Source organism: Miniopterus natalensis, chromosome X, assembly GCF_054644295.1.
Source record: "Miniopterus natalensis isolate mMinNat1 chromosome X, mMinNat1.hap1, whole genome shotgun sequence".
Taxonomy (NCBI): Eukaryota; Metazoa; Chordata; class Mammalia; order Chiroptera; family Miniopteridae; genus Miniopterus; species Miniopterus natalensis.
The window spans coordinates 65,958,604-65,979,545 of record NC_142103.1 but is presented as its reverse complement, the minus strand read 5'-3'; the positions used below and the strand labels follow the sequence as shown (position 1 = coordinate 65,979,545).

Sequence of the window (20,942 nt, the reverse complement as noted above, 5' to 3'; positions counted from 1 at the left end):
AACTCTTTGTGTCCCAGACATCTTTACTTCAGAGTGGCTGTGTGCATGTGTGTATTATGTGTGTATAGTACCTGAAACGTTGAAGAGCGAAAGAGCCTCTTGAGACTGAAAACTTTGAACCAAAATATATAAAGAAACAAGACTAATATAATTAACACCATCACTGTGAAAAATCTCCATATTATAGGAAAAAGTCACCAATCTCAGTAAATGACAAATCTGGTTTAAGTAATATCTAAAACCACGAAAGTTTGGGTAGTTCTCTGGTCTTCAACATAACAAAATTTAATCTGTAATGGGTTATACTGGTACATTCTTTCTTAAATATAGATTTAAGAAGACCATTTCCCTTCCATGATATAAGTACCCTAAAATCCAGTTCAATGAATAGCTCTAATATTTGTATTTTATTCAGCTCTTTTGGTATCCTACAAATACAAGCTGAATTTGAAAATGTAAACTGTTTTCTAAAAGGAAGCAAGAGAATGAGAAATAAAGAGATAGATCACAGTATCTGTAAATAAAAAGAGTAAAAAAGCTCTCTGGGTTTCTAAGTGGGCTATGGAACATGCCAGCTAGAACATCCTAAGTAGTGGAATAAGATTCTAACCCACTTCTAACTCAACAAAAGAATAACTTAACAGAACTCATATTAATGTACATGTTCTAAACTTGAATGCTATCGGTCTTTGGGTCAGGGTTTGTTAAACCTTGCTGACCAGTCATGAGTATACACATGATTCTGTGTCCAAACATTGCTGACCAGTCACAAGTTAACTCCTGTCTGTATGCACATTAATTTAAGTAACTTTAAACACCTTGCTGACCGATCATGAGTATTCATTCAAGTGCAGAAAAGTAGCTGGCTGCACGGGCAATTTCTAGCTCAAAATGGCCAGTCAGCAAGGTTTGTTAAGTTCTTGAGACAACTTTATGGAGTAGTGAGGAATATACAGTGAAGACAACAATCCAGCTATTATTAAGACAAACAGGCAAATGACAGAGATTTCAGGAGTGGTTGTATTCTACACATCCCCTCTTCACATACATGCAAAACTGGAATATGAAGATTTGTAGTGCTTTCATATTTAAGTGATATATTTGTTAGGTGTGCAGCCTAAAGATCCAGAAAAATTTAGGAAATCATATATTCTGTTAATGATACTATGAAGATTGAAAAAGCTTTCCTGAGAGGGGCATAATAACCCCAAAGGGCTCTGGATGAGCCACCATTCTGGACACAGGAGACCCTGATTACAACTCATGTGTAGGTTTCTCCAGCAATACTTACAACATTGCTAAGCTATGCAATCCTTTCTGTATTTTTTCCTAAATAATATGATAATTTGTTATTTAATATAAAGGAACAAAACTCAAATCAGACCTGGAAACAAATGTCAGGAGCCAGCACGAACAAATTATGACATTTATCATTTAATCAGTATATGGTGGACTTTAAAGAAATGGACAAACATACCCATTCCAGGGAAATCTGCTTCATTTGCAGTCACTTGAGGAGAATGCTATTTCAAAAACCACATTCTTATTTGGAGGTTACCTTCAAGGGCATTTTATAAGCCACACACACACAATGTTTCATTACCTCATATCAGAATGTTTTTATAGGCTTAAACTGAAACCAATGGACACGACAATAGAACAGGTGCACATTTTGACAACACTAAGAATGTCTTTCATGAGTTATATGTTCCTGAAAACAAATAATAATCCCATAAACAACAAATTGAATGATCCTTTCCCAAATTGAGCTGAAAGAACTTACTGGTGAATAGCCAAGGAGAGAAGAGACGCTTTCAGCCGCAAAAATTATCACTCCATCTGCGCTCAGTATTATAATAAAGGAACCTAAGGACTAATGAAGAGAGAATAATATTATAATAGTGGAACAATAATAAAATGATAGTTTTATTTCTAAATGCATAATTATAATAGCAAACTGAAAATGTATTGTGGTCCTTAAATATCAATAAAGCAGGCACATAGTTAATTAAAATTCCATTATTCTGCCTCCTTCACAGAATCTACTTAACCGTAAGCATGAGATGTTTATCACATTACATGTCACTTAGAAAACGAATTTCAACGTATGCCCAATTAACACAGAACTCTTCAATACAAGTTAGCGATATTCATTTCCATGTCTAGGCTGTTTCACATTTAGTTCAAAATTAATTTCAAAACATTAAGAATATTTTGGACGCCATTTTCATTTGTTGTTAGTTTAGTCATCTATTTATAAATATGGCTATAGCCATCACTTTACTGCTACATAATGGATTAGATATCCAGACAAATTCCTTCTGGTAGAGAACACCTACAATGATGAGTAAAAAAATATAAAACTTTATATTTCAAAACAGGACAAAGCTTCTAGTAAAGTAAGGAAAACAACCTGATACCAGAAATGACTAGAACATGGGAATTAAGAGGTAGGGTGATACTGGAACTTTTATTTGCCTTGGGAATAGTGCATAGCACTGAGAGCATAGAGCTTGGGCGACAGAAAGCAAAGCCACAAGGTGGGAGATGAAATTAGAGATGCTTGCATAAAGCCAGGCCTCCTAAATAGCAACACTCTCAGCAGGCAAAATAGAAAGAAAGATCTTATCCAGCAAAGGGAAACAGGGAATGTGCATGCCTGCCTCAGCTTCAGCTCTGGCTAAAGAAAAACTATCTCATCTGCTTATAGCTAAAAAGAAGCACACACTCACACAGATTTGGGGCTGGAATTCACAAACTACCTGTGTAACCCTCAACACCTCAAGCTTAGTATTTAGTTTAAAGTGGTCCTGACTGCAATTATTTTAGAACAAAAGCTCAAAGAATTCATGCAGAAAAAGTTTCAAAAGTATGAGCTCTTAAGAAAATTATAAACACAGGAAAAATGAGAGGCAGTATAAGTAATAAAATGCAGAATCAGATTTAAGAAAAGGAAAAACTGGAATTATAAGAGATAGAATAAAAATAAGTATGCTTAATATGTTTAAATAAATAACAAAGGGTATTGAAAATTTTATGAAAAAACAAGAGACTCAAAATTAACCAGGCAGATGTGAAAATAATCAAACAAAATGTCTAGAAATTATATTATCATCAAAAATAAAAACTCAATGTATAGGTTAAATAGCATCTTAGAACATAGTTGGAAGGACAATTTTTGAACTGGGAGATAGAGCTAAAGAAATGACTCAGACTGCAACACAAAGAGACATAAGAATGGACAATAAGAAAAATTAAGTGACATGGAGAAGAGTGAGAAAGTGCACTAGACATTTTACATGTTTACTTTATTCTCACAACAACTCAGTGAAATAAAGATTTTTTTTACCCATTTTACAGAGAATGAAATAAAAATTCAGAAAAAGGTAACTCTCAAGGACACATAACAAGTAAGTAACAAAGGCACAATTCATATCTCTGTCTGACTCAAAAGACCATGGTCATTCAGGCTTTAGTTTGTGGCCTTTTATATATATATATATAAAATATATCTTTATTGATTTCAGAGAGAGGAAAGGAGAGGGAGAGAGAGAGACAGAAACATCAATGATCAGAGAGTCATTGATTGAGCCCTCAAACCAGGCATGTGCCCTCACCAGGAATCGAACCCTGATAGCCTGGATCTTAGGTCGACGCTCAACCCCCGAGCCACGCCCGGCCGGGCAGTTTGTGGCCTTTTAATTTAGTGAAACTAACCAGTTCCCCTGGAGATAAAAACCATAAACATCTCATGTCTTTAAAGGCAAAAATAAGACTTAAAGGTTTATTCTTTAGCTTATTAACAGTCTATTTTGAATGAATCTGCCAGATAATTAATAAACTTGTCACTAACCTATGCAAAAACTTGTTCATATTTGTTATCACCCAAGATCAGTGGTTTTCGAAGCTCACAAAAAAAAACAAAACAACAGAAACAGATTCAGATGCAGAGAACAGACTGATGGTTGCCAGAGGTGGGGGGTTGGAAGTTGGAAGACTGGGTGAAAAGTGAACAGACTGAGAAGTACAGATTGGTAGTTGCAAAATAGTAATGGGGTTGTAGAGAACAGCATAGGAAATATAGTCAATAATATTGTAATAACTGTGTATCGTGACAACTGGGTACTAGAAATATCAGGGGGAACACTGTAAAGTATAAGATTGTCTAACCCCTATACTGTACACCTGAAATACAAAATAATATCGAATGTAAACTGTAATTAAAAAAACAATTTACAACAATAAAAAAAAATAAAGAAAAAGAAAACACTATAAAAAAAACCTCAGTTGGCATAAGAAGTGTCTGGGGAGCCTGTTATAAATGCAGGCCCCTGGCCTTACCAAGATTGAGATTCTGATTCAGTTTAAGGTGGGTCTCAGGATTCTGTATTTTTACCAAACTCCCTAAGTAATTCTCTTATGCATGGTTTCCTAGCTGCACTTAGAAAAACACCATTCTCTCTCATCATTAATGTTTCTATCTTCCTCTCCCTCTCCCTTCCTCTCACTGAAATCAATAAAAACATATTTTTAAAAAAGAATAGAGAGAAGGAAGATGGTGGCACTGTGAGAAGTAGCAGAGCGCCCCTCTTCCCCCGCTCCCAGCCATGGACCAGATTTACTCCTAAAATACCATGTAGTCAGCTTGGAAAAACCAGAGAAACTTACCTGAGTGAACACAGTGCAAGTAGGGAACACTGAAGAATCATCATAGAGTCCAATAAGAGAAGGGGAGTGTAGAAAGGGGGAGTTCCCCCTGAAGCCTGTACTGGGATCAGAGCCCGGATGCTTGGAGGCTGCGAAGTTTCCTCCCCTTGGGAGTGCGGACCGGCATCCAAAAGCAAGGATCTCATACCCAGAGCAGAGGAGAAGGGAAGGAGGTCCCTGCATTGAGGACAGAGGGAACCAGGGGAGCAGGGAATCCTCGAGGAGGAGACAGCGACTTCCTAGCGAAACAAAACTTCTAATGGCAGACACGACTGGCGTCTAATGTTCAGGTGCTGACCATAAGAAAGGCTGTCCCAAAGGGTGACACCTGAGTAGTAAGGGACTAGAGGACTGCACTGAGCAGCCACACACAGGGACCCTCTGTCTCCATGTAAGGCATGGTGTTGAGCCCCAGAAAGCACTGAAACTGCTCAGCATGGGGAAGGGGAGAAGAGCCCTCCTGCCCTGAGCTCCCGGTGGGGAGAGTCTGAGATTTGTGACCAGCCTTGAGGGGTGCCATGGTGGCGCATGGAGCCGCCCCAGCTTTACTGAGATCAGCAGGGCAGGGGAGCTGGGTGGAGCTGACTTTGAGTCTCCCCTACCTGGGTGCCTTGGCCAGAGGGCAGCAGGACCCTGGCGGGAGGGTGGACTCTCAGGTTGTGTACTGCTTTTTGTGTTTCCGAGTTCTCATTTCTGAACTGGCTCCCACCGTCTCTGCCTGCACTGGGTGGACAGACCAGTAGAAGCTGGGATTGTTGTCTGCATAGTAGACTGTTTGAGGGGCGGGCCTGGTGTGACCAGCCAACCAGACCTGGGAAAGGAGGGGCAGAGCACATCTGCCTCTTCTGCATCCTGGGAGCACCACATTGAACAGGAAAGGGGCTGCTCCAGCTCACTGAGGCCCCAGACACACCTGTAGGGCACAGTCCCGAGGGGGAAGGGAGAACAGCTTACAGGAGGGCATTACAAGAATAGGACTCTCAGGGACTGTTGTTTGGGAACTGGAGGAAAAGCTGAAAACCCCTGCTGGAGGTTGGGCAGGCAAAGGGCTCCCTGGAATGTTTTTCAATCGAGCCCACCGAGCCCAGGATGCTGAAACAGCCGATACAGAAAAGAAAACAAAACAACAGGCTGAAGTCAGTCTGAAACTGCAGCAAGCCAGTGCATGGGGAACTAGAATCGGAGGACAAGGTAAGGACTGAGGAGCTGGCTGTGAAGCAGAGACTAACTCCCTAACAGTGAACGCTTGACAGCGAAACCTCTAAGTAAGGGGAGTGATAACCTGGGCTACACTAGCCATCCTGCACCCTAAAGACTCTACAGAAGACTCTGGAGTAAGACCGGGCAACTACAAGGTTGCAAAATAGCTGACAAGAGGAGGTGGTCCACAGAGAGCCTCAGACCAACCATCTACCTAAGGACACCAGAGCCAGACCTAGACAGCTCCTCACATTGGCTGATACACAAGTATCCCCCAGGAGAACTGAAAGCAGCACACAGAACAGTGAGCTGCAGACAACATAAGCTGCCCAGAAGAAACTCACCTGGTTGACTGTCTTTTTTGTCCTGCTTTCTTTAGTATGGGGGGTGGGGTGGGGGGGTGGTGTGTGTGTGTGTGTGTGTGTGTGTGTGTGTGTGTGTGTGTTCTCTTTTTCCCTTAAGAAGAAGAGAAAGGGAGAAAAATTATTTGTTTTTTTTTTTCTTTTTAAATTTTATAATAATTATTTTTAATTTTTAAAAAAATTTTTAACTAATTTTTTTCTTATTTTATTTTTTTAATAAAAGAATTTTGTTTTGCTCAGCTTGTTTTTTGTTTTATTTATTTGCTTTGTTTTGGTTTATCTTTGCTTCTACTATCAAAACTTTCTTGATATTCCCTGCTTAATTCCTGGAACTTTATCATTATAACCAAGTTTACTGCTTTCCTCTATAGTTTCACCCAAATCTCTTATTGGACTCCCTCCCTGCCTGAGCTTATCTCTCTCTCCTCTTGATCCATTGGCATAACTTTTTTTTTTTTTGTCTTCTTCCTTTCTTTTGTTTTCCTCCCTTCTGTCTTCCTGTCTTTTTGTTCAACTGTTAGTTTCTCTTATTCTCTTTATTGTATTTTTATTTTTTCATTTTCAACTATTATCCTATTCTTATTCGTTCCCTTAATTTTTTGCTGGCCCTTCTTTCAGAATCTTTTCTCTGCCTCTATTATCTTCCAGTGACTTCTCTATTTTTTACATTTTAGTTTATTATTATTATTTTCTAAATTTTCATCACTATTAACAACACTATACTTCTCTCTCTCTCTAAGCTTTATTTTTCTTTCTTTCTTTGATTTAAGCTTTTTTTTCCCTCTAGAATTTCTGTTCTCCTTTCACTCTCTCAGTTCTATTTTCATTTGGTTTGTTTCCATTGTGACTGTCAAGATATTTTGTAAGATACCCCTTGTTTCTTGGAAGTTTAGTTGTGTATTGTCCTGCCTTGCCAGCACCTGTACATCAGCTTAAACTACGAGGTTGAGGCTGAGACACACAGGTAGCCAACCTGAGAGGAGAGTCCTCCCAAGGACTGGTGAACAACAATCTAGACCCAACTACAACAGGAAAGCCCAAAGAACCCACAAAAGGGACACCCACAAGAGGGACACACCTAGAGCAAAGAGCTCAGAAGTATAAGGAAAACATACCTCTGGGCACCACTGGACTCACAAGACAAAAATCCACCCCACAAGACTGGGAGACAGCAAATATACCTAATATATAGATACAAACACTAAGACCTACCAAAATGGGGGGACAAAGAAACAATCTCCAAATTATAGAAAAGGAAAAATTGCCAGAAAACCACTTTGATGAGATGGAGTTAAGCAAGTTATAAGAAACAGAGTTGAGTAATGATTACGAAGATGTTCAAAGAATTTAATGAGAAAAACAAGGCACTAAATGATAAGATTGCAGGTCTTAGTGAAAACATCAAAGAGATACATAACATAAACAAAAATCAGACAGGAATAAAGAATGCTATATCTGACATGAATAATACACCAGAAGGAGTCAAAAGCAGGCTCAGTGAAACAGAAGATAGAATAAGTGCCTTAGAAGAAAAGGTAGAAAAAGTCAATTAGAGCAGCAAAAAAAAAAAAAAAAAGACTTAAAAAGCATGCGGGCAGTCTAAAGGAGCTTTGGGACAACAAGCAACGAAAAAACATTCCATTCACATTATAGGAAAACCAGAGGGGGAGGAAAGAGAGCAAGGGATAGAGAACTTGGAAGAGGAAATAATGACAAAAACTTCCCTTGGCTGGCGAAGAAGAAAGCCACACAAGTTCAGGAACCACAGAAGGTTCCAAACAAGAGGGACCCAAAGAGACCCACTCCAAGACACATCATAATTAAAATGGAAAATGTCAAGGACAAAGAGAAAATATTAAGGGCTGCAAGAGAGAGACAAGCGGTGACCTACAAGGGAACTTCCATAAAGCTAATAGTTGATTTCTCAATAGAAGCTCTTCTGGCCAGAAGGGAGTGACATGAAGTTCTCAAAGTAATGAAAAGCAAGAATATGCAACCAAGATCACTGTATCCAGCAAGGCTATCATTTAAAACTGAAGGTGAAATAAAGAGCTTCCCAGACAAAAAAAAGGCTAAAGGAGTTCAGTACCACCAAACCAGCATTGCAAGAAATACTAAAAGGACTGCTCTAAGATAGAAGAAGAAATAGTGAGAGAAACGTACATGAGCATAAAGAGGAAAAATGGCATTAAATAAGTTTAAATGTAAACAGAAGAATTGGTCTAATCAAGAGACATAAAGTAGCTGAATGGATAAGAAAACATGACCTAAATATATGCTGTCTACAAGAGACCACCTGAGAGCAAGACTCACACAGGCTAAAAGGATGGAATAAAATATTCCATGCAAATGGAAAAGAAAAGAAAACTGGAGTTGCAATTCTTATTTCTGACAAAACAGACTTCAAAATAAAGACCATAACAAGAGACAAAGCTGGTCACTACATAATACTAAAGGGATCAATCCAACAGGAAAAAATAACCCTTAAAAACATTTATGCACCCAATATAGGAGCACTTAAATATATAAAAACTTTCTTGGGTGACTTTAAGAAGGAGATTGACAGCAACACAATCATAGTGGGGGATTTTAACACCTCACTGTCAGCACTGGACAGATCATCAAGACAAAATGTCAACAGGGAAACACAGACCTTAAATGACTCACTAGACCTAATGGATTTAATTGACGTTTACAGAACATTTCACCCCAAAGCAGCAGAATACACATTCTTCTCAAGTGCACATGGAACATTCTCAAAAATAGACCACATGTTAGGGCACAAGGCAAGTCTCTACAAATATAAGAGGATTGAAATCATATCAAGCATCTTCTCGGATCACAATGCCATGAAACTAGAAGTCAACCACTTTAAAAAAACTCGAAAATATTCAAACACATGGAGGCTAAATAGCATGCTATTAAACAATGAGTGGGTTACCAATGAGGTCAAGGAAGAGATCAAACACTCCATGGAGAAAAAAATGAAAATGAACAGACAACAACCCTAAATCTATGGGACACAGCGAAAGCAATCCTGAGAGGAAAGTTCCTAGCAATATAGTCCTATTTCGAGAAACAAGAAAAAGATCTAATGAACCATCCAACAAAACAACTAAAAGAACTAGAACGAGAACAGCAAGAAAAGCTCGGAGGAAGTAGAAGGAAGGAAATAATAAAGATCAGAGGAGAAATTAATGACATAGAGACTAAAAAAAAATACAAAAAATCAATGAAACCAAGAGCTGGTTCTTTGGAAAGATAAATAAGATTGATGCACCTTTAGCCAGACTCACTAAGAAACAAAGAGGAAAGACCCAAATAAATAACATCAAAAATGAAAGAGGTGATATAACAACCGACCCAACAGAAATAAAAAGGAGAGTAAGAAAATTCTATGAGCAACTATATGCCAACAAATTTGACAACATGGGTGAAACGGACAAATTCCTAAAATCATACAACGTTCCAAAGCTGAAATCAAGAACAGGCAGAAAACTTGACTAGGCCGATAACAACTAATGAAATTGAAGCAGTAATCAAAAAACTCCCAGCAAATAAAAGTCCTGGACCAGATGGACTTACAGGCAAGTTTTATCAAACATTCAAAGAAAAATTAACACCTATTCTATTGAAACTATTCCAGAAAATCCAAGAGGAGGGAAAACTCCCAAAATCTTTTTATGAGGTCAGCATCATCCTAATCCCAAAACCACATAAAGACACTGCAAAGAAAGAAAATTACAGGCCAATATCCCTGATGAACATAAATGCTAAACTCCTCACTAAAATACTACCAAACTGGAACCAGCAATACTTTAAAAAGATGATACACCATGACCAAGTGGGATTTATTCCAGGAATGCAAGGCTGCTGTAACATTCTCAAATCAATAATTGTGATACATCACATAAACAAAATGAAGGACAAAAATCATGTGATCATATCAATAGATGCAGAAAAAGCATTTGACAAAGTCCAGCACCCATTTCTGATAAAAACTCTCAACAAAGTGGGAATAGGGGGATCATATCTCAACATAATAAAGGCTATATATGACAAACCTACAGCCAACATCATACTCAATGGGCAAAAACTAAAACCATTTCTCTTAAAAACAGGAACAAGACAGGGATGTCCACTTTCACCAGAGCCATCAGACAGGAAGAAAACATAAAAGGCATCCAAATTGGAAAAGAGGAAGTAAAACTGTCATTATTTGCAGATGATATGATATTGTACATAGAAAACCCTAAAGACTCCATCAAAGTACTACTAGATTTGATAAACAAATTTGGCAAGGTGTCTGGATACAAAATCAACATCCAGAAATCAACGACATTCTTATACACCAACAATGAACTCTCAGAAAGAGAAACTAAAAAAGCAATACCATTTACCATTGCAACTAAAAAAAAATGATACCTAGGAATAAACTTAACCAAGGATGTAAAAGACCTGCACTCGAAAAACTACAGGACACTGAAAAAAGAAATAAAGGAAGATATAAACAAGTGGAAGAATATACCATGATCATGGATTGGAAGAATTAGAATCATTAAAATGTTCATACTACCCAAAGCAATTTATAAATTCAATGCAATTCCTATTTAAATACCAACAGCATATTTCACAGATCTAGAATAAACATTCTAAAAATTTATATGGAACCAAAAAAGACACTGAATAGCTGCAGCCATTCTGAGAAAAAAAAGAACAGAGTGGGAAGGATCACATTACCAGACATCAAACTGTACTACAAAGCCACTGTAATCAAAACGGTCTGGTATTGGTACAACAACAGGCATATAGATCAATGGAACAGAACACAGACCCCAGAAATAGACTCACACCATTATGGTCAGTTAGTATTTGACAAAGGAGGCAAGAACATACAATGGGGTAAAGATAGTCTCTTCAATAAGTGGTGCTGGGAAGATTGGACAGATGCATGCAAAAAAATGCAACTAGACCACCAACTTTCACCATACACAAAAATAAACTCAAAATGGATGAAAGACAGAAATGTAAGTCATGAAACCATAAAACTCCTGGATGAAAACATAGGCAGTAAAGTCACAGGCATCCCACGTAGTGGAATTTTCACTGATACATCTCCTAGGGCAAGAAAAACAAAAGAAGAAATAAACATATGGGACTACATCAAACTAAAAAGCTTCTGCACAGCAAAAGAAAATAGCCTCAAAATGCAAAGGAACCCTCCGGTCTGGGAAAATATATTTGCCAAGGATGTATCTGTTAAAGGGCTAATTTCCAAAGTGTATAAAGAACTCATATTACTCAGCAAGAGGAAGACAAACAACCCAATTAAGAAATGGGAAAAGGACCTGAATAGACACTTCTCTAAAGAGGATTTCCAGATGGCCAATAGACATATGATAAAATGCTCAACATTGCTAATCATCAGAGATGCAAATTAAAACCACAATGAGGTATCACTTCACATCTGTAAGAATGGCTACCATCAACAAGTTAACAAAGGACTGGTGCTAGCAAGGATGTGGAGAAAGGGGAACCCTAGTACACTGCTGGTGGGAATGCAGACTGGTGCAACCACTATGAAAACAGTATGGAGGTTCCTTAAAAAATTAAAAATGGAGCTGCCTTTTGACCCAGTGATCCCACTTCTAGGAATATATCTTAAGAATCCTGAAACACTAATCAGAAAGAATATATGCACCCTTCTGTTCATAGCAGCACAATTTACAATAGCTACAATCTGGAAACAGCCCAGGTGGCAATCATTAGATAAGTGGGTACAAACGTTGTGGGACATTTACACCATGGAATACTATGCAGCTGTAAAGAAGAAGGATCTTGTACCCTTTGGTACAGTATGGATGGACCTGGAGAATATTATGCTAAGTGAAATAAGCCAGGCATCGAAAGACAAACATCACATGATCTCCCTTATACGTGGAATCTAAAGAACTTAATAAAATTATGAGCAGAATAGATCCAATGACATGGAAGATAGATTAGACTGACGAATATCAGAAGGATGGAGGAGGGTGGATGGGTGGAGGGGGAGAGAGTAACCAAAGAATTTATATGCATATATGCACAACCCAATGACACGGACAATGGTGGGAAGTGGGGCTGGGGAAGGGGATGGGACGGGGTAGAATGGGTCTTTGGGGAGAAAAGGGGACATCAGTAAGATTTTAAACAAAAATTAAAAAAAATAATAAATCATATTCGTATATGTAAATCTATTTGTACCTTAAATAAAAATCATAGAAACTTTTATTGATAAAAAAAGAATAGAGTAGATATATCATCATATATGACTATAGTGGAGTGCTAAAAACAAGAAAATAAATGAACCACAGTTAAACACAGCAAGTTGGTTTAATGTCACAAAGGTATCATTAGAAAAATAACCCAGACATCAAGGAATTCAGAGTGGGATATTGCATTAATTGTCATGCAAAACTGGAAAATGTTAAAGTGGGAAAAGTTAAACTTGTTAATTTTGCAAAGTAGGGAGCCAAGTGAATCTTTTAGATGCTGATAATTTCCATTTTTTGACCTGACTGGTATTTATTTAGGTGGTTATTTTATGATAAATCTCTGAGCTGTACACTTATGTTTATGTGTTTTCTATATGTATGTTTTACTTTGGTTTTTGAAAGGATCCTGGAATATTAAGACAATAGAGTTTACTTGAAAATTATAAATTAAAAAAAGAAAAAAGAAATAAAAGAAAAAAAGAAAAACACCATTCTTTATCTTCTATTGTACATATTCTACATACAAAATAATCAAAGAACAAACCAACACTTACCTGTAGTATCATACGGTTGAACTCGTCATAGCTATGAAATGATGGAATCCAATCAGATATCTCTCTAGAGGTTTCTGGATTGTCTTGGTCTTTTTAGAAAAAGAAAGAATAGGAAACTGTCATATTAAAGTGATTAGCTATGGGTATTAGACTTTTCAAAGTTAAAATTAATTTTATAGAGAAGGCTCTTGTGAGAAAATGCTGAGTGCTAGTGAAGGATCTGATGTAGGCTGTTTATAAATTATCATAAACAGAAGTGTTTGGATTTGAAAAAGACCTTGAAGATAATTCAACTCAATTTCTACTATACACATTATGACTTATCTAATAACTTTAAGATATTTTACTTCCAGTTCTTTCCTTTTATTGACATCTTTAAGTCTTTTGAATTCTACCATACCCAGTATTCATATGCTAGATAAGATATATAGCCTGTGTCAAGGGTTCTAAATATATCAAGACACCTAAAATCTCCTCTACCTCTGGCTGGCATAGGAATTCCACAATTTAGTTTCATCTAATAGTTAAGCTTTTAGCTAGGGCCCTTACCTAAGAAATCTTTAAGCCCTATCTTTTGTCTCTTCAAAGCAACTGACACTCTTCTATCTCCCATCCATCCTTCTCCATTCTTCAAGGTTTTCTGGTTTTCCCAATGAGCAGTGTTTTTGTTCCTGTGCTCACTCAGAGCCCTCTCCACCCCACTCCAACCCCACCTACTCCATTAACTTCACTAACTCACGAATTTCAGTAACACAGCCCTCCAATCTCCAACCAATTACAATTGGTCATTGTAATATGTGTCAATAAACGCTAGTTTCTTCTCCTCACCGAGAAGTTAGAGACCCATGCCATACAACTTTTAAAATGTTAAATGCCCTGGATGGTGTGGCTCGGTTGGTTGGGTGTCTTCCCGTGCACCAAAATGCTGCTGGTTTGATTCCTGGTCAGGGCACATGCCTGGGTTGCAGGATCGATCCCTAGCAGGAGGCAAGAGATCAATGACTCTCTCTCATCACTGATGTTTCTCTCTCTCTCTCCATCCACCTCTCCCTTCCTCTCTCTGAAATCAATAAAAACATATTTTTTTAAAAAAGATCACTCTGGCTGTGGATAATACATCAAATTGAGAGGCAAGTGTGGAAGCAGAGAGTCTAGCTAGGAAGTTTCTTCAAAAGTAATTGATGATGGTGGACTGGATTAAGTCGGTACACCAAGGTTAAGGAAATGGGGAGAAATGAATGGATTTGAGATATATTTTAAAGGTAAAACCAAAAGCATTTGCTGAGGTGGTGAGAGAAATGGGGGACAGAAGAATCTCTTCTAGATTTTTAGCTACAGCAGCTAGAAGAATGATTGGTATGACCAGGCATTGAAATGAGGAAACTGGGGTGAAGGTATGGTAGGAAACCCAATGGAATGAAGAAGGATCAAGAGTTGTTTGATCCCTTTCTTTTTTATTAGATATCCAAGTGAAAAGGTCACATAAGAAACTCTCTTATTGGTTTAATAATGAGTATGATATTCAAATATGGAACTCGGGTAGGTGGTCAGGGCTGGAGATAGATTTAAAAAGCAGGGGTCACTGACATCAAGGTAGCACTTCAAATTAAGGGACTGGAGGAGGTTACCTAAGAAATAAGGGTAGATATAGAAAAGGTCCAAGGACTGAGCCCTGGGGCACATAATTTTTAGAAGTTGAAAGGGAAAGTAGAGAATGCAAAAAATGATAAAGGAGTGTCTAATAAGCTAAGAGAGAAACCAGGTGTGTTCTCTTGGAATCCAAGAGTAAAGCGCTCCAAGAAGGAGGGAGCACCTGTCCAGTGCTTCAAAAAATCAAGAAAGATGAGGGCATTTAAGTAACAAAAGTATTCAGCAATGTGGAGGTCACTGTTATTCCTGAGAAAAGTAGTTGTACTGGAATGGTAACTACTCCAGCCACGGTGAGATGGGTTGAGGAAAGAATCGAGCATGAGAAGTTGAGACAAGGTCTATACATTCATATCAGTAACATTTGCTGTGAAGGGGGCACAGAAATATGTCAATAACTAAAGGTATCATGGGGTCAAGAAATTTTTTTTAAGGTAAAAGATTTTTACAGCATGATTATGTGCTTATCATTAACAATGCTCAGATGTTTTAAGTTAAATATACTTAATATTTACACCCTTGGGGCGATGTTTCCCTTAGCAACATTCATCATACACCTTCAAGTGCCTAAGATACAGAAATCTGCCTTATTGCCTAGTATACTTCTACTAATTCTCATTTCCTTGTTACACTTTTGCATGAACCACAATAATATTTTTGACCATAAACAAACTTATGAATGGGGAGAAACTAAATATTTGTGAATTAGAAGGTGTTTGGAGATACACTCTATTAATTAATGCCTCCCAAAGATATATGAGCTATCTCACCCACAACTAATTTTCAATATGGCTATCAAAAACCTATAAAGACGGTTTGAGGTGCTTAGATCAAACCTTCTTTCTCCTGTGAAAGAGCACTAGTGCTCTGCAGGTTTTTTTCTCTATCTCCTTTTACAGGATACCCATGAGTTTGCAGGAAGGCACGGAGTTGAGCAAAGAGGATATTGTAGCGGTCCTTCTTTGTAGTTTCAGATACATTAGGTGCATCCCTAATTGACAAAAAAAATTAGGGTTATTAATGGTAAGAGTAGGACTGGAAATTCAGATAGTAGAGTAATGGATAGGGAGAAATAAAAAAAGAGAAAAGGAAATGTTAATGTTGACATCTGAGCAAAAATTCAGTCCCTTAATCACTCATAGGACAGCAATAACTGTCAATATTAAAGCAAGAAAATGAAAGCCAATCTCATCTTCCTTAAACTGTAAAGCTCTTAAGAATAAGGACCAGACCTGTCTCTATGTCTTCTACAGCAAAGCCCAGCACAGTGTCTAACATTGTGGCCTAAGAATAACATAAAATAAATTAAGTTCAAATTAATTTGAATTTAATGGTGGGTGTTTGTTCTACCATATATTCTTACCTGTTTTTACAAGAGTACTCCTGATTAAAGAAAATTCTTTCTAAATTCTTTCTAAATGATTACTCAAGGGGCTCTCTCAAAGTCACTGCTGCTCAGAAAGCAGGCTGAGTAATAAAAGGCTAATTGAAATTTTTTTGTTTTACCTTTAAAACACACAGATCATACTGAAAATTTTTGACAAAAACATTTTATCTGTGCACTGCAATTTGCTTCCAATGCCTGAACTGAAAAAGAAAAAAAATAAGCTAATTTATCTTCTCTAAGGTAAATTAATTTAAGTTCTATGCAAGCCGAAGCCCTAAAACAGACTTCTAAACCTATCAGGGTGTATAAGCCATTTATTTAATGTTAGTTCTGGGCAGCTACTGAGTAGACATGTAGGACACAATTTAATGAGGGAGATGTCAGATACACAGGTAATATACTAAGTATTATAATAGAATCAAGGCTAAGGGTTATGTGAAACCCACTGGAGAGACCAAATTTCCCTGAGTGAGTCAGGCTTCCCCAAGAAGTAGGATTTTGTTAGATGGTAAAGGGAACAGAGGATGTGGTCGAGGGCTCTGATGGAAATGTGAGACAGTTAAGAATTCATACCTCTTCTCGTCTTCTCTCTCATCCTTATCCATTATTCAATGATGTAACAACGAATTCTGAAATCAAAGTGAAACATTTTACTAAGAAATCAGTCTATGATGAATCACAGTAAAGCAATAAGACTAAACAAAATTATCAATTGTTTAGCACCTTTCCCTCAAGGAATGCCTATTTCTTTTAAAGATAGAATTTCATTAAGTACCAATAACCCACTTATGTAGATATTAAAAACCTGCTTCACTGTGTGATCCCTAATGAACACTTGTCATAACATTACAAATAAATTTATTTGAAAAGCTTACACATTCTGTGAAGTTACACCACTTAATGCAAAAGTCAAGTATTTGTAGGTTTAATACCATACACTTAAATTCTTTAACTTCCACTAACTTCGAGTACGTAATGAAACAAAGACAGATGTGGGTTGAAAGCTTCATATCTAGCTACACACAATACTATGACACAATAGACAGTCTACATTTAGTGTCAATATCAGAAATCCTGGGCATACAAATGGCCCTGAAATCACCACAGTCCTCTACTTTGAATCGTATAATTAAACTCGCACATCATCTCAAGGTCAAAGCTTCAAGGTAGAAGTCAATGACATTCAAATACATATGTATTACATAAGAAAAAACGTAAAACATAGCAAACATCTATCAAATGCTCTCAAGAAAGTAAAGGATAACTCAGGGGTCAAAGATGACAATGAAAACCAAAGCCTGTTAGGACACCAGCCTATGCGGCTGTGGGGGTGGAAAGAGGCATAGTTATACAATAAAGGAGCTTGGGTATTAAGGCCCTCCTGGGTAAAGGAGAATCCAAACAGGGAATTGAAAATAAAACCCACTACGTCCTCCCTACGTACAGCCAAGACTTCCAGAAGATACAATTTCATTTAAAAATTGTCCCACCAACAATGGAAGAAAACAAGGAAGTTTCTCTGTCTCAGCATGTTCTCTACGTAGGGGGAAAAGGGTACTACTAGACTGAGTTAACTTTATTTTTTTTTAATTTTGTTTAATATATCTTTATTGATTTCAGAGAGAGGAAAGGAGAGGGAGAAAGAGAGATAGAAACATCAATGATGAGAGAGTTACTGATCAAGCCCATACCGGGGCATGTGCCCTGACAGGGAATCCAACCCCAGTCGCCTGGATCCCAAGTGGACGCTCAACCGCTGAGCCACGCCCAGCCGGGCAAGACTGAGTTAACTTTAGAGTGCCAGGAAAATCAAAGACAAACCCATTCCGGAAGGATTCTTTCTAAAGCCAAGTTCCACAGAATTTCCACAAATAAAGCACCACTGAAGATGACTTCAAGATCCAAAATTAGAATTTATGTAAGAAAATAATTCACCATATGCCAGAATTAGGACACACACACACACACACACAGCAGGAGACCTCCAAGAACTTCAAATAACTAAAATAACTGAAAGCCATTATAACATAATTCTGTTTAAAAATAATAAAGACAAAATAGATAGAATTTAAAATATGCGAAAAGACCACATAAGAAAAAAAATAAAAAAGAAATTCTATAAATAAAGACATACCCATTGAAATTAATTTCAAAAAGAGAGATTAAGCAATGTATTAAGACACACCAGATAAGAAAATTAGTAAATGTAAAACAGATATGAGGAAATTTACCATATTACCTTTATAGAGAGAAAATAAAATGGAAAATAAGGTTATAAAACATGAAAGACAGTTCTGACCAGTGTGGCTCAGTTGGTTGTAACATCATCCTGTGAACCAAAAGGTGGCAGATTCAATTCCCAGTCAGGGCACATACTCAGTTTGCAGTATGACCCCCTGGTTGGGTGCATTTGATGTTTCTCTCTCAAATCGATGTTTCTCTCTATCTCTCTCCCTCTCCCTTCCTCTTTCTCTAAAATCAATTAAAAAAAACATATCCTTGGTTGAGAGTTTAAAAATTTTTAAAAAACCATGAAAGACAGATGGCAAGACCTAATAAATATCTAATAGGAGTTCTAGATAAAGAGAACAGCAAGAATGGAAGATAAGAGGTAAACAGTTAATAAGCGAATTTTTTTCCAGAATGAAAAATGTGAGCCAATCTGGATAAATCAAAATTTTAAAACCACATCTAGAAATACCAGACCATGAAAGACAGCTAGGCTATTCTAGGCAATCAAACAGATCAGCAAATATCAAAGAATAGTATCATACAGACCATATGCTCTGGCCCTAATGCAACTGAATTAGAAATCAAGAACAAAAAGATAATATAAAACTTTTTTGACTTGGATATTTAAAACAATAGCAACAACAACAACAAAATTTCCTAAATAGCTCTGGAAATCAGAAAATATTCAGAATTGAAATACTGTAAGAATATTACATATTACAACCTGTAATATGCAGCTAAAGCAGTACTGAGGAAATTATGCTTTTAAATGTTTGTTGGAAAGAAAAACAATAAATGAGCTAAGGAGTCAACAAACTGTAAAAACAAGAGTAAAGGTAAAGAAAGGAAAAGCAAGGACATAATAAAGATAAGACCAGAAAATGATGCAATAAAAAAATATACAATAGAACAAATCAGAAAATCTGTTTCTTAAAAAAATAAAACACTCTTTTACCAGACTGATCAAGAAATAAGGGAGAAGACACATTTTGAAATGAAAAATGCATAAGTATGAATAAAAGAGATGAAAAAAGCAGTATGATCAACTCTGTGCCCATAAATTTAAAAGAAACAAAACAGAATATTTCCAAGAAAAAATGTATTTTACCCAAAGCTACTTACAAAACAATGAAAATTTTAATAAATCCTTCAACTGTAAAGAAATTAATTCAATAATTAAAATGTATTCACAGAAAGACAACCTAACCAAACTTAAACAAAACAGCCTCAATGTTTTCACAAATGGATGTTTCCAAGCATTTAAATAACAGGAATTTCATATTTCATGCAATTTATGCCAGAAAACAGATAAAGAGAGAAGCCATCCACCCAACTTATTATATAATGCTAGTCTATTCTTTTCTTATTTTTAAATATTTTTTTGTTTTTCAATTACCGTTGACATACAATATTATATTAGTTTCAGGTGTACAACATAATGATTAGACTTTATATAACTTACTAAGTGATTACCCCAATATTAAGTGTAGACCCATCTGAAGCCATACATAGTTATTACAATATTATTGACTATATTCCCCATGGTGTACTTTACATCCCAGGACTGTTTTTATAACTGGTAATCTGTACACCGTAATCCCTTCCCTTTTTCCACTCCTCCCCTAAACCCCCTCCAATCTGGCAATGATCAAAATGTTCTCTATATCAATGAGTTTGTTTCTGTTTTGTTTGTTCATTTACTTTGTTTTTTAGATTTCATATTGAAATCATATGGTATTCTCAGTTTGACTTACTTCACTTAGCACAATCCATGCTGTTTCAGATAGCTAGATTTCAACTCTTTATCCATTCATCTATTGATGGATACTTAGATTTCTTCCATATCTTGGCTATTATAAATGATGCTACAGCAAACATAAGGATGCATGCTTTTTCAAATTAATGTTTTGGGATTCTTCGAATAAATACCCAGAAGTTGAATTTCTGGGTCCTCCTTTGTCTCGTTATAGCCTTTGTTTTAAAGTCTATTTTGTCTGATGTAAGTATTGCTATGTCGGCTTTTTTTGTTTGTTTCTATTTGCATGAAATATCTTTTTCCATCCCTTTACCTTCAGTCTCTATGTGTCTTTCAATCTGAAGTGAGTCCTCTTTAGGCAGCATATGTATGGGTCTTGTTTTCTTATTCATTCAGTCACCCTATGTCTTTTGTTGGAACACTTAATCCATTTAAATTTGAAGTAATTATTAATAGTTATGTAGTTACTGTCATTTTATTATTCCTATTTTTTACCTTCTTCTTCTTCTTCTTAAAGAAGTCTCTAACAAATCTTGTAATACTAACTTGGTAGTGATGAATTCCTTTAGCATTTCTTGTCTGAAAATACTACTATATCCTTTATACTAAATCAGAAAAGGGCAGCAAAAGGGGAATTTTTATAAGGCAATTTTATTCATGATCCAGATTCAGAAGCCTAAGTAAAATTATCAAACCCAAACCAGAAAAGTATTTTAAAAATTTGAGCAAATTCCAGAAATACCAGGATAATTTCATATTAGAAAAATATAATTCAACATATTAGACAAAAAGAGAAAAATAATGGGATCATCTCAGGCGCTAAAACTGCATTTGATACAATTC

The 20,942-nt window shown here is 36.6% G+C and overlaps 1 protein-coding gene across 1 annotated transcript in view; it reads right to left on the bottom strand.

Annotated features, from left to right (window-relative positions):
• The window catches only part of PASD1 (PAS domain containing repressor 1), a 68,131-nt gene extending 51,415 nt beyond the window's left edge, over positions 1-16,716 (bottom strand). The window contains exons 1-4 of the mRNA XM_087813378.1: positions 16,685-16,716; positions 15,561-15,715; positions 13,078-13,160; positions 1,784-1,873 (exon numbers count right to left, since the gene is read on the bottom strand). Coding sequence (XP_087669504.1) covers positions 1,784-1,873; positions 13,078-13,160; positions 15,561-15,715; positions 16,685-16,716 — 360 coding nt within the window. The remainder of the gene's footprint in view (positions 1-1,783; positions 1,874-13,077; positions 13,161-15,560; positions 15,716-16,684) is intronic.
• Positions 16,717-20,942: the final 4,226 nt, after the last annotated feature.